This window comes from Physeter macrocephalus, chromosome 5 (assembly GCF_002837175.3).
Source record: "Physeter macrocephalus isolate SW-GA chromosome 5, ASM283717v5, whole genome shotgun sequence".
Lineage (NCBI taxonomy): Eukaryota > Metazoa > Chordata > Mammalia > Artiodactyla > Physeteridae > Physeter > Physeter macrocephalus.
The window spans coordinates 47,448,995-47,461,552 of NC_041218.1; the positions used below are offsets into that span (position 1 = coordinate 47,448,995).

Below are 12,558 nucleotides of genomic sequence, written 5' to 3' on the forward strand. Positions count from 1 at the left end.
GCTATGGCCGCTGGGCCTGCGCGTCCGGAGCCTGTGCTCCGCAACGGGAGGGGCCACAACAGTGAGAGGCCCGCATACCGGGGGGAAAAAAAAAAAAAAAAAAGCTACTATTAAGCACAGCATAATTTTATTTCTAAGACAACTTTATGATTGTCCCCATTTGTATAGCCCACATTATACCTATTTTCTTTGGCTCAAAAATTCAGTTTACATATACCTACTTTACACAAATAAAAACATAACACTTCTCTCTGGAGAAATAAGTTTTTATATATGATGTAAATAAACAATAATTTTGGTGATCATTAGCCCTGTTATCAAATACAAAAGTATCTGAAGAACACTGAATATTTACAAAGTTTCTACCATCTGACTAACACAGTAAATGCACTGTAAAACTTAATTCAAACATTCAGGGGAGATTCGTGGAAACAGAGACATATAGAAAAACTAAAACTAAAATTCTGAATTTTTTTTGCAAAATCTGAGAAGTTGAGAAGAGTAAAGGACATGGTCTTCCTGAAGAGGGTGAGAATGAGAAGAGGGATGTGAGTCTTGTTTTCATTTTTGATGGAGGTTCAAATGTTAGTTTAAAATAATGATATAACATATCTTATACAGATTACTTTAAGCCTCACAATACCACAAAACAAGATTTTTATCCTGATTTTAGAGATGAAAAAACTAAGGTAAGGAGAGATTAAATAACTTAAGGTCACACAGTATGGATAGACTTAATCCAGGCAGCCTGACTTGAAAACCCGAACTCTTCCGCATAATAACAGAATACTGCCTGCACATACAGAGACAACATTCCATCTCCTTCACTTCGTTGACTGATTTATGGATAGGCACAGAGCTCAAATCAGAGTCCTTCTGCTGGAGCTGGAGGGAAATATACCCTTCAGGCCACTCAGATAACGTGTGGATGGAAGTAAGCGTGAGCCTTCAGGCCATCAGATTAAAGAAGGCCTAATAATCAATACAAGAGGATAAAACTAGGTAACAAGCAAACGGAAACCAGGATGTGGATGTGCACGCGCACACACACAGAATTGCTCAATTTCAGCTCCACGGACCCTGGTTCCCGAACTTGTTCCTTTGATTCTGTGGGCTATTTTAGGATCCTTTCTAATAATTTGAGACAATATATTGTCTTTCCATTTAATGCTATTTTGCATTGTATATCTATCATGTGCAGTTGAAAAAGTCTTCAGATTCTCTGACTACAATGTAATATTCCTAGTTAATACTAGAGCTCTGCAGCATTGGTGATATAGTGGTGTGCACAGCTGCCTTCCTAGTTGACACTAGAAATAACAGAAGGGTAGCAAGAACAATAACAGTAAAAAAAAAAAAAAACAATAAGATAACAGAAGGGTAGCAAGAACAATAACAGTAAAAAAAAAAAAAAAAACAATAAGTAAATTTACCACCTAAAAATTTACCACAGCTATACTTTAAAATAACTCCCAGGTTAAAGAAAAAAATCTAAATGTAGTTAATAAAATTATTCCTCGATGATTTAAAATGAAAAAAGTATACTTAATGACAATGAAAATACTAAATGTCTAAAGCTGTGGGAAGTAACTATATGTACTGAAGAGTAATCACAGCCTTAAATGCTTTTATTATTTAAAAAAAAGAAAAATAAATGAACTAAGAAGCTAGGAGAAAAAAAATTAACTACAAAATAAGAAAGAAACTAAAAGATAAAACAACTAATGAAATAAAAATCCGTAAGAAAAATAGTAACATTTATTGTTCAAACCAAGACCTGACTCTTTCAAACAAATTACATGTAACAACCCATTTTATAGGTGTGTGTGTGTAAGTATATATATATATATATACTTACACACACACACACACATATATGGTTTCTTTGTTCTTTTTCTCAGCTCACATGTATACAAATAGGATAAATTAATGAACTATCATGGACTAATCACAATTCAAACAAAAATTCGGAATTTATTTAATTCCTAATGGTCAGAATTTATTAAGTTCAAATGATACAATGTACTTACTCTTTTTTTTGATATACTAAATTTCTTTACTGTTAAAAAAAAAAAAAGAGAGAGAGAGTGAGAGAGGGAGCACACACACACTGGATAAAATAATGATTCTGACAGCTATTGCTCGAAATGCACCTACCAATATGCACTTGGTAAGTTCCGAAAACCTCATTTGGGTTTTCATGGGGAGAAAAAAAAAAAGATATGGATAGTCCTAAAAATTATACCTTGTTTGAAGAAGTTGCCCCTTCTAAAGGGCAATTTCAGCAATAAAGATCAAATGCCTTGAACAAATGCATATCTTTGGTTCTAATGATTCCTTGTCTCTGATAAATTTCTAAGAACTGGAGAAATATAAAAATTTGCATGCCAGGATTTTGACAGCAATAGTATGTTTAATAGTACCACCAAACTGCAAACAAACTGCAGTTGACCACTGAACAACACAAGTTTGAACTGTGGGAGTCAAATTATCCGTGGACTTTCCTCAATATAGTAAATACTGCAGGACACCATCCGCTGTTGGTTGACCCCCCACACCTAACCGTGGATGTGGAGGAATGGCGATTTCAGAGAGGGGTACAAATGAAAACGGACTGCCCAGAGCACCTGCACCCCTAACCCACACGTTGTTCAAGGGTTGCCTAATCCTTCACTCCTCTACATCTAATCCAGTTGGCTCCATCTTCAAAGAACCGGATATCTAGAGTCTGGCAACTCTTCACCAACGCCAGTGCCACCACCCTGTCCAAGCCACTGTTATCTCTTGCCAAGAGTTTAGGCGTCTTTGCTTGACTCTTGGTCTCTAGGGTCTACTCCCACACAGTAGCCAGAGCAATCCTTTAAGAGCCTAAGTCAGGTTATGTCAATCTTCTCAAAAAAACTCTAATGCTTCCCCAGCTCTCTCTAAAACGAAACTCTAAAAACCAGGTCAATAGTTATGAGGCATTTCATGAGACTGCCCCACCCCACTCCTCTCATCTTCTACCACCCTCTGCACTCCAACTACACTGGTTTCAGAGCTGTCCCCAGAACACATCAGGTACATTCATTACAATCACACCTTTGCGCCTTTCTGGTTACTGTTCTTCTGCCTGGGTTTGCCTCTCCCCTAGAGATCCTTCATGGCTTACTCCCTAAGTCTCTGCTTGAATGTCACCTTACCAGAGAGGTTATCCCTAAAGCCTTAATTAAAATAGAGACAAATCTCCACCCCACAACCTCCATCTACCTTTCCACTCCATTTTCGCCATCACATTCTACACCCTCTGATACACTATATATTTTACTTGTTTACTGTCTCCCCCAAGTAGAATATAAAGCCCATGAAAGCAGGGAGCTTTCTTCACTTCTATATCCTCAGGACAGTGCAAGGCAAAGTAGGTCTTCATTAAATATTTATTGAATGAATTCTGAAGTAGCAGGCAGTCATTAAAAATAATGCTGTAAAAAAAAAAAACATGGTAGAAGAAACTGATGAAGTAGAAAGAGCATTTTATCAAGGAATATGTAACCCATGGATCAAAGAAGAAATCACAAGGGAAATTAGAAAATATTTTTAACTGAATGTTAACAAAACACTTCAAAATTTGTGGCATTCGGCTAAAGCCAATTCTTGGAGGGAAATCTGTAGCTTTAAAATCTTTTATTAGAACATCAGAAAGGTTTAAAATCAAAAGAATATACAAGAATGACTTTCAAATTTTCTATCTAAGACATATATATGGAAAAAACAGACATCAACATTTTATTCTGGTTATTTCTCGTGGTAATATTACAAATGATTTGTAATTGCTTATATGTGCCTTTCTGTATTTTCCACATTTTAGTTTTCTCTAATGAACACATATTATTTTAATAAAAAACATTTTAAACAACTTCTTTTCCTTGTGCTTTAATTGTAGTCACTGGCCTCCTACTCTGCCTGTATCTTAAAATTCTTGCTCCCCGGGATTCCATGCTTGCTCCTCAATTTATATCCATCCCTCAGTATCTTAACCACTGTTCAGCTTCACTTATAATCTGCAAACTGACAATTTCTCAATTTTTTGTAATGTCCTAAATTAGAGACTTATACTTTCAATTGTTTAAGAGATGCTTCTAGATGGAAATCCTCAAAATTTAACAAGCCTAAAGGACTCATTATCATTTCCTAAAACTTGTTATTTTCTTCTTTATTTTTAATATTGGTTAATGACAACACTACACACCCCCGTTCTCAATTCTATCAGTTGTATCTTAGAAATCTCAATCAAATCCTCTTCCTCACCTATACCATCATTTCAATTTAGGCATCTTCCACCAATTATATTCTAATAGAGTCCTAGCTTAGCTTCCTGCTACCACTCTCCCGCTCCTAACAAGCAATTTAATCATGATCAGGGCAATTGTATACAGCTTTGAAGGCTGCCATCATATAAACAATGACTGTAATGGTGCCCCTGGCCTGATCATGATACCACCCTGCTTTAAAATTTGGTTAAGTAAAACAAACTTGTAGCACTGTAAAATCCTTCAACAACTGGTTCAAGGCTATTCTTCTAGCTTCATGTTCTCATCCATCATTCCTCCTTGCACCCTACAATCCAGACACAACTTTTCAAGATTCCCTATCAAAGCCAAGGCTTTTGTGGATTCTTCTTTAGTCTGTACTGTCCTCCCTGCAGAAAACTTCTAAATCCTTCAAAACACAGTTCAAATGTTATCTTCCTCTGTGAGGTATTCTTAGACTGCCCTAGTATCGATACGTCAATGAAGTATTTTGTTAACAGTCCTATCTATTATAGCACCTGTTACAAGTGTATAATCATCTCAAATTCAACTGAGAGCTGAGCAAGAACAGCAAGAAGCCCCATGTTTGTACCCCTGACAACTACAATGCCCAGCCCTGAGGAGGGGCTCAATTCATGTTTACTAAAACAACTCTTAGCACCTACAATATTACAACTTCTTCAAAGTAAACAAATAATGAGTTCAAAAGTATGGTTAGAACAATTCTATGTTTAGCTGGTCAACCTAAGTCTATAATCAGTGTGGCCACACGTGATCCCTGCCTCCTGATATTTACACCTTTCTGTCATTCCCTCCCCCTTGAGTATGAGCAGGACCTGTGACTTGTTTATAACCAATGGAATGCAGCAAAGGCGATGGGCTGTGTGTGATTACATGTACATATTTACATAAGAGTGTAGCACCAGCCCATCTTGCTATTCTCTCCTTTGCTGGCTTTGAAGAAGCAAGTTGGCAAGAGCTTAAACAACCATGATGAAATGAACTCTGCCAACAACCTGAGGGAGGGAGCTTGAAAGCAGACCCTTCCCCGGCCCAGCCTCTAGACAACCCAGTCCTGGCCAATACCTTGATTGCAGTCTTGCTGAGGACCCAAGCTAGGCTGCACCCAGACTCCTAACCCATAGAAACTGTGAGATCATAAAGATGTGTTGCTTTAGGCAGCTAAATTTGTAGTAATTTAATAAGCAGCATAGAAAACTATCCGCACTGAATACTATCAAACCTAAGGTATTTCTGAACACTTTTTTCATACAAAGGGCATGTTTGCCCCAATTTCTAAACACTTAAATAAGCACAGAACAAATTTAATTCATTAATAACACCAGTCAAGTACATACATGCAAAATTAAAACACTTAGGAGGTACTGTGCTACAAAAAGCAGTTCCTATACTTCTTTTTTAACTCATTTACTAAAATACCCGGTTGTACATATATACCCAGTATATACATAAGTATAACATTAAGACAATTCTTACAAAAACAAGATAAATAATAAACTGAAAAAAATTGATATCTAATTAGTGGTATGGGCAACCAGAAAATAAATAAGAACCTACTTACTTGTTACCAGGCAAAGCAATCAAATTGGAGGCAGATGGAGGACTTGCTGTAGACACTACCTCTTAGTAAAACAACGGAGCTCTTTCTGGCTACGCGGACAGCAAGGCATCAAAAGTACTTAGGTCAGGCAGCTCTCATATCAGATAATGCCCAGTGCAACACAAACCACCCCTCCCTCTGGCACACCTTCCACCTTGCAGTCAAGAAAACTCAAAATACTCCCAAAGCAAAGACTTCCATGGCAGAGTCCACACCTTAGCATAACAAAGCATACAACACAAGGTATCTCCCTAGAGTATTTAAAGATTATGTGAGATTACACGTGAGAAACGTTAACCACTAGAGTTCTTCTGGGCTGTTTTTTTTTTTTTTTGGGGGGGGTGGTGGTGGTGGTGGTGACAGGATAGTGGTTAGAAGAGTCATTTTTCTTAAGAAGAAGCAGACATTTCTCTTCTGCCACCCCATAAAAGCCTTCAATTGAATAAAAGAACATTCAGGAATAGAAAGTAGATTAATCACAATATCCCCAGTTCAAACATTTTGGCACTAGATACTGGTTAAGAAGTAGTGACTGAGTACAATTCAATACAGTTAATTAATGGAGATAATCTAACACCTTAAAACCCACATCCATCTTGAAGATTATGAGAAATAAGTCTGCCAGAAGTACAAATTTTATTTAACATATTGTTTTAAGTGATAACCTAAACTCCTTCAATAAAAGGAAGCATGCTTCCTAAGTAACAGGAGGCACCTGAATTACAATCAGACAACTGAAATACTCAGACACAACATGCCCAAAGAAACTCAAGCCAATCAATTAGGAGGAGGCCAAAAGCAACCCAGTACCATCAATCGTCTAGATTAATTCATTTTACCTTTTCACTTCCAAGCTCATGGATGTAAGAGAAGCCCACATGGTTTCTCTAGAAATGAACTCCATTGACTGGTATACTTTTTTTTTTTTTGCGGTACGCGGGCCTCTCACTGTTGTGGCCTCTCCCGTTGCGGAGCACAGGCTCCGGACGCGCAGGCTCAGCGGCCATGGCTCACGGGCCCAGCCGCTCCGCGGCATGTGGGATCTTCCGGGACCGGGGCACGAACCCGTGTCCCCTGCATCAGCAGGCGGACTCTCAACCACTGCGCCACCAGGGAAGCCCGACTGGGATAATTTTATAGTCCAATTTACCTCTGCCATCCTTGCTGGATCATTAAACACTATTTTACCACCCACATAATTGATTTTATGAACATTAGCAACTCGATAGTGGAAAAAATGTAGACACACAATACAGCCAAAAAAATCCTAAGATACCACCAAGTCTTTTAAATATTAGACTATTCCTTTAAAGACCTGTTTTAGAACAAACATGATAAACAAGAAAAGACTCTTGTTCACTGTAATAGTATTAAACTCAGCACTCTGAAAAGAATAACGAAAAAAAGAAAAACCTATTTGACCTAAAAACTCCTACATGTTTTATAATCATATTCTGATATACAATAATTCAGTTCTAAGAAGTTTTAAGAAATCTCTGTAAACTGAAATATGTGAATTAAGCACCTCTCTTCTGGTTCTCTAGAGGGAAATAAGAGCGAATATAACCAAAATACATGTCCCAAAGAGAGAAAAACATAAACCAACAGAGAAAACCCCATTTAATTTGGTAATTCATTATGACGGAACTAGTAACAATTCAACTTGTCAGACTTCTCAATTTTTTTTTTAGAAAGTGGTATTGTTTAGGTTTTCCTTTTCTATAAATTACATGACACCCTATAAAGGAAAGACAATTTTGAATCTTATTAGCACCATATTTCCCTATTAGGAGACAGTAACAATACAAACATCAATTAAAATAAGTTTTATAAACTTACAGAAATAACTTTCCACTAATTTAGAAATATTCCTTTTCTCAATTTTCAGATGGAGTTACTTTATAATGCCCAAACATCTGTACAATTTGTAACTGAATAAACACATTAACACTATAATAGATACTAAAAAATTAACTCAACACGGAGTATAATAAAGCCTAGGTTTTAAAATAATAAGATTCATCACCTGGTTCCCTAAATCTCAGGATGATGACAAACATGCTTCTATTAAGTTTCCCTAATGAGCCCATCCACTGAAATACAGGTAAAATCTCATTAAAGCAAATGCGGCTAGAAAGATGCTTTTTCACCTAAGTGTATTCCATCTTCCGGTCTTAACTAGGATTTAAGGTACTGGCACTTTGATCTGTTCCCATCATTTAATAAGAACAAGAAATTTGTGATCCTCTTCCAAACTTTCTCAACTGGCATTCCTCATCTGAATTACCAAACACAAGATTATGTGAATGACTGTTTTCTTAAATTTCCTAAGAAAGATACATAACTAGAAACATTCTAAATGCACAGGAGAAAAAAGTTAATTAATTGCATACAATAGATGCCTTAAGACATTAGGGCTCCATTCTCTACAGAGACTTGGTTAAGAAAGGTTGCCACAGTTCTCAGTGTCGCTGTGCTTCCACTAGGCCCCAGTCATCCTAACCCCCAAAATACTAAAAGGAGTAAGTGCACAAATCTAGGTATTTAGAAAAGAAAAAAGATAAACGCTTTACTTCTCCAACTTTCAGCAACTAGTTCTTCATTTGCTCTTTTACTATGAATTAATAGCACAGGTGTCAACTATTTGCCCCTGCTCTGAAGGGAACATATTTAAGAAAATAAACCCATACAAATATACTCTTCGTTAAAAGAAATTATCAGCCCTATAAAAAAACTGAATTAAGACACTCCATCAGTAATAGCAAAGAAATAAAAACTACTAATTTAACAAACCTTTTCCTAGTCCCCCTTCTTTAGCAAGCTTCTAAATATACATAACTGCTAAATGCAAATTTTAATCTTAAAAAGATAATCATTTTTTAAAAACCAGATTAGCAGCCTTTATTCTTGCACTAATCTGCCATTCTCAAGAAACTGTCATTTTGTTATTCTTCGATGTGGTGACTACAGTACCTTCAGCTGTGTTAATTATGAATCACAAATCACAGTATGGTCAGCACCAGTTCTTTTTCTCAAAAAAAAAAACAAAAGTTTTTTTTAAGATTCAATCTTAGGAAAAGTCAATATTTTTAGTTACATGGCAGAAATCACTTTATAGCAAGTAATTAAAGTAAGGTGACTAGACAGTTGTTCTATATTTTGAATATACAAACCAGTATTAAGAAGATGGAAAAAACTAGACATGTCATTCCCATTTTTAATTTATGCTAAGGGGAATGCTGATAGTACAGAACAGAGCAGATAAATTACGTTATTGAATATTCCACTTTACCAACCACCTACTCAAATTTCTCACATTTATAAGCACATGAGTAAAAGGGGTACAGAAATGGAAATGATGGTGCTTTCACTATTCATCTGTGCTCAACTGTGAATGCAGGTAATATCATGATGCATAACGCAATGATATGGAAACGTCTATCTTCTATAGTCTGCATCTCTAACCAGAGTTAACTTCTACTTCTTTTCATGAACTGGGAAGGGAGGGTGTCTTAATTCATTTATCATTAACCGTTTTGACAAAAAGTTCATAAGCATAAAACATAACTGAAGAGGTAGAATTTGTTTTCCTCAGATCAGGGGCACCCTTACCCCCTCTGTTTCTACGTAAACACATATCGTTTAACTACTAAAATTTCCATTTTTCCAGTGTCTTTCCCTGAACTCTAGTGAACATGGCTTTTCAAAAGCACCTAGGGCTTTTACTGCATCTTGTAGGCAGAGCTATAATAATTAGTTTATCTCATTAAGAAACTGTTTTCAATTTTTTAATGCTCTGTCCAAATTAAGCAGGACTCACATTACAAATTAAGCAGGACTCACATTAACCATTATCTAAAGTAGCAGTTTACTGGGGTTAAAAATATACTTTTCATTAACACATTCATTCAACTAATGTGTATGCAATAGGTGGGACTATTTTCACAGACATAAGAATTACAGTTTTATATATTAAGAGTCACTCCAAAGGCGATAACTCCCTTCTTCAAATACTCATCTGTTCATTTCAGACTCTGACTTTTAGCCTTTAAAAACTGCTCACCACTCGAGTCACCAGACAGAACTACATTTAGCAACGGGTCTTCTCCTGACTTCTGCTACTAAAACCCACAAGCACCAGGGCTGTTGAGTCGGTTTGTTCTTAAAACAATATTTGCTCCCTTCACCTCCGGGGGGCAAACAAGGTCCTTCTGGACTAAGGAGCCGCGAAGAGGTGAGGGTGCACGCTGTGTTAAAAAAAAAAAAAACCAAACAGAAGGGTCGCGCGGCAGCGGCGCTGCAGGGGTTAAGACGCGATCGATCTCTCTCCCCCTGCTCCCCCCTCAAGAGGGGTGACCCGGCCCGGCAGCGCGGCGAACCCCCGGCGCCCAAGCTGAAGGAGAAAAGGAGAAGGGTATAAATAAGCGCAGCCGCGGCCCACGTGCCGCCCTCGGGAGCCAAGGAGGGAAGGGGCCATACCTCCAAACATGTGCGGCGAGAGGTGAGCAGGTAAGGAGCCGATCACCAGGCGTGGGCCGCCGGGACCCCCGCCCGCCGGCCGGTCCCTGCCGCCGCCGCCGCCGTCCTCGGGGCTGCTGTGAACCGAGTCCTGGGAGCCGTACGGGCCGCTGCTGCTGTTGGGGATGCTGAAGGTGGACTGCGCCGCGCGGGCCCCCGACGCCACGGCCCCCACGGCCCCGCCTAGGGAGCGGCTGCGCGGGGCCACCGAGGCCGCCGCGGCGCCACCGGAGGCGCTGGGCTGATGCGCCCCGGGCACCTGAGCCGGAAACCTCCCGGCGGCCGCGGCCGCGGCTCGCGCCCCGCCGCCCGCGGTCCCGTTGGCCCCTCCGCTGCTGCTGGAAGGTAAATCCGAGCCCGAGTACGCGCGGGTGCGGCCGTTAGCAGCGGCCGGGCCGCTCTGCTTCGCGCCCATGTCCGCCCTGTCCCGGGCCGGGCCCGCGCGCAGCGCCCGGAGCGCCGGGGGCGGGGGGAGCGAGCGCGTGAGCGAAGAGGGCAGGGTCGAGGCGCCGAGGCCGGCGCAGACAGAAGCCCGCACGTCCAGGGCCGCAGCCCGGCGCCTCGAGGGGCGGTCTGCGCCCGGCGCGCTGTTCTCAGGGTTGGCGGGCGAGACCTGCTGCCTGACAGGGGGCGCGGGAGACGAGGAGAGGCGGAGAGGAAGGAGGTCCCGGCTCCAGTGGGCGCCGCTCGCTGGCTCCCGCGGGAGGGGCGGCTCAGGTGGCTGCGCGGCTGCCGCTGCTTTCGGTTCTGTTGCGCCGCGACGGGCCGCTGCCGCTCTCTGCCGCCGCCGCGCTCTGCGCCGGGAGCCTCGGCACCGCCTCCTCCCGAGCGGCCGCCGCTACCGCCGCCATCCTCCTGCTCCCACGGCGGCTCGCGGGTGAGTGGGAGGCACCCGCCCAGGCTCAGCCGAGGCCACCTTCCCTCCTCCCCCAGCCACCCAGCTGTTATTAACGGAGGAGGAAAAACGGGTGGCGCGTGAGGGGAGGACGCAGGAGGGGAGGAAGGGGCGGCGCGTGCTTCCCGGCAACCGTCACCGCGCTCCCCCGGTGAAGTAGGGGGGGAGGGAGGTGGGCCACGAAGGTAGGGGTGCCCAGGAGGGGAGGAGGTTCTGCAGCCCTCTCACCGGAAGGCGGAGAAGCTGCGCTGCTCCGGGACGCGCCAGGGCCCGAGTGTTTGGGTCGCGCGCGGTGACCCCGCCCCCTGGCTCCGCCCAGCGGATTGGCTCCCGCCAGCCTGGCCCCGCCTCCCCAAGCCGCGGCCTTCCCGCTTCGGCCCTGTCTCGCCTAGGTGCCTTGGTGTGGTAGGTGCTGCCACCCGCGGAATCGGTGATGGACAGGTCGCTGGCCCCGCCCTCTCGTGCAGGGCGCGCGCCCCCTCTCCAGCGCAGGGCCTACGCCGATTGGAGGGACCGAACCCCTCCGAGCGCCAACCAGAAGGCGGTCCCTCCTTCCGCACATGGCCCTCGGACGCCGGACCTGACCGTGTGTCTACTTCACCTTTTTCCAGCTGGGGCTGGGGCTGCCTCGGTCCTGTGTCCCGAGTCATTTAGTTTGGGTGGGTGTCAGCTTCCTCCTTGGTGTTACTCCGAGTGTGTCGTTTAAATAAAACAGAAGCTCACCAATGCTGATGATAAAAGACTGAAAACAAAAGAAAGAACCGAGGAGGCAGAAGCCAACTTGATCTGAATTAGATCTATCCCATTTAAACACTGAGTGTGGAGAAAGCACAGAGTTGATAGAACTAAGGTTAATCCAGCCTGATCTTCAGTTGTAGGGCAAAAACTGTGGCGCAGAGAAAGCACCCGATTCAGGAGACCTGGGGTCTAGGTCTGAGACCAAAACTAAGTTACGTGTAATAAGCAAATTATTTTACCTTTTTGAACTTTAGTTTCCTTACCTGGGATCTTGGTATCAAATCTCGAGGGTACCTGCTGCTTTAAAGTCCTGTAATTTCTCTAAAATGTCAATAAAATTCTCACTCCATTCTTAACTGTAATGTGGTGTCTTGGTAGCAAAGCATGGTCTGGTTACCCAGTGGACAGCCTGCTCTGACCCTCCCATTTTTAAAATGCCTAACAGTGTCCTCTATATGAAAATAATTGCAACTGGTGTTTTTTGTACAAAATGCAGA

The 12,558-nt window shown here is 42.1% G+C and overlaps 1 protein-coding gene across 1 annotated transcript in view; it reads right to left on the reverse strand.

Annotated features, from left to right (window-relative positions):
* ZNRF2 (zinc and ring finger 2) overlaps positions 1-11,454 on the reverse strand; it is a 111,919-nt gene extending 100,465 nt beyond the window's left edge. Inside the window, exon 1 of the mRNA XM_024132002.3 lies at positions 10,390-11,454. Within this exon, the coding sequence (XP_023987770.1) occupies positions 10,390-10,843 (454 nt within the window). The 5' untranslated portion in view covers positions 10,844-11,454. The remainder of the gene's footprint in view (positions 1-10,389) is intronic.
* Between the last annotated feature and the right edge of the window lie 1,104 nt (positions 11,455-12,558).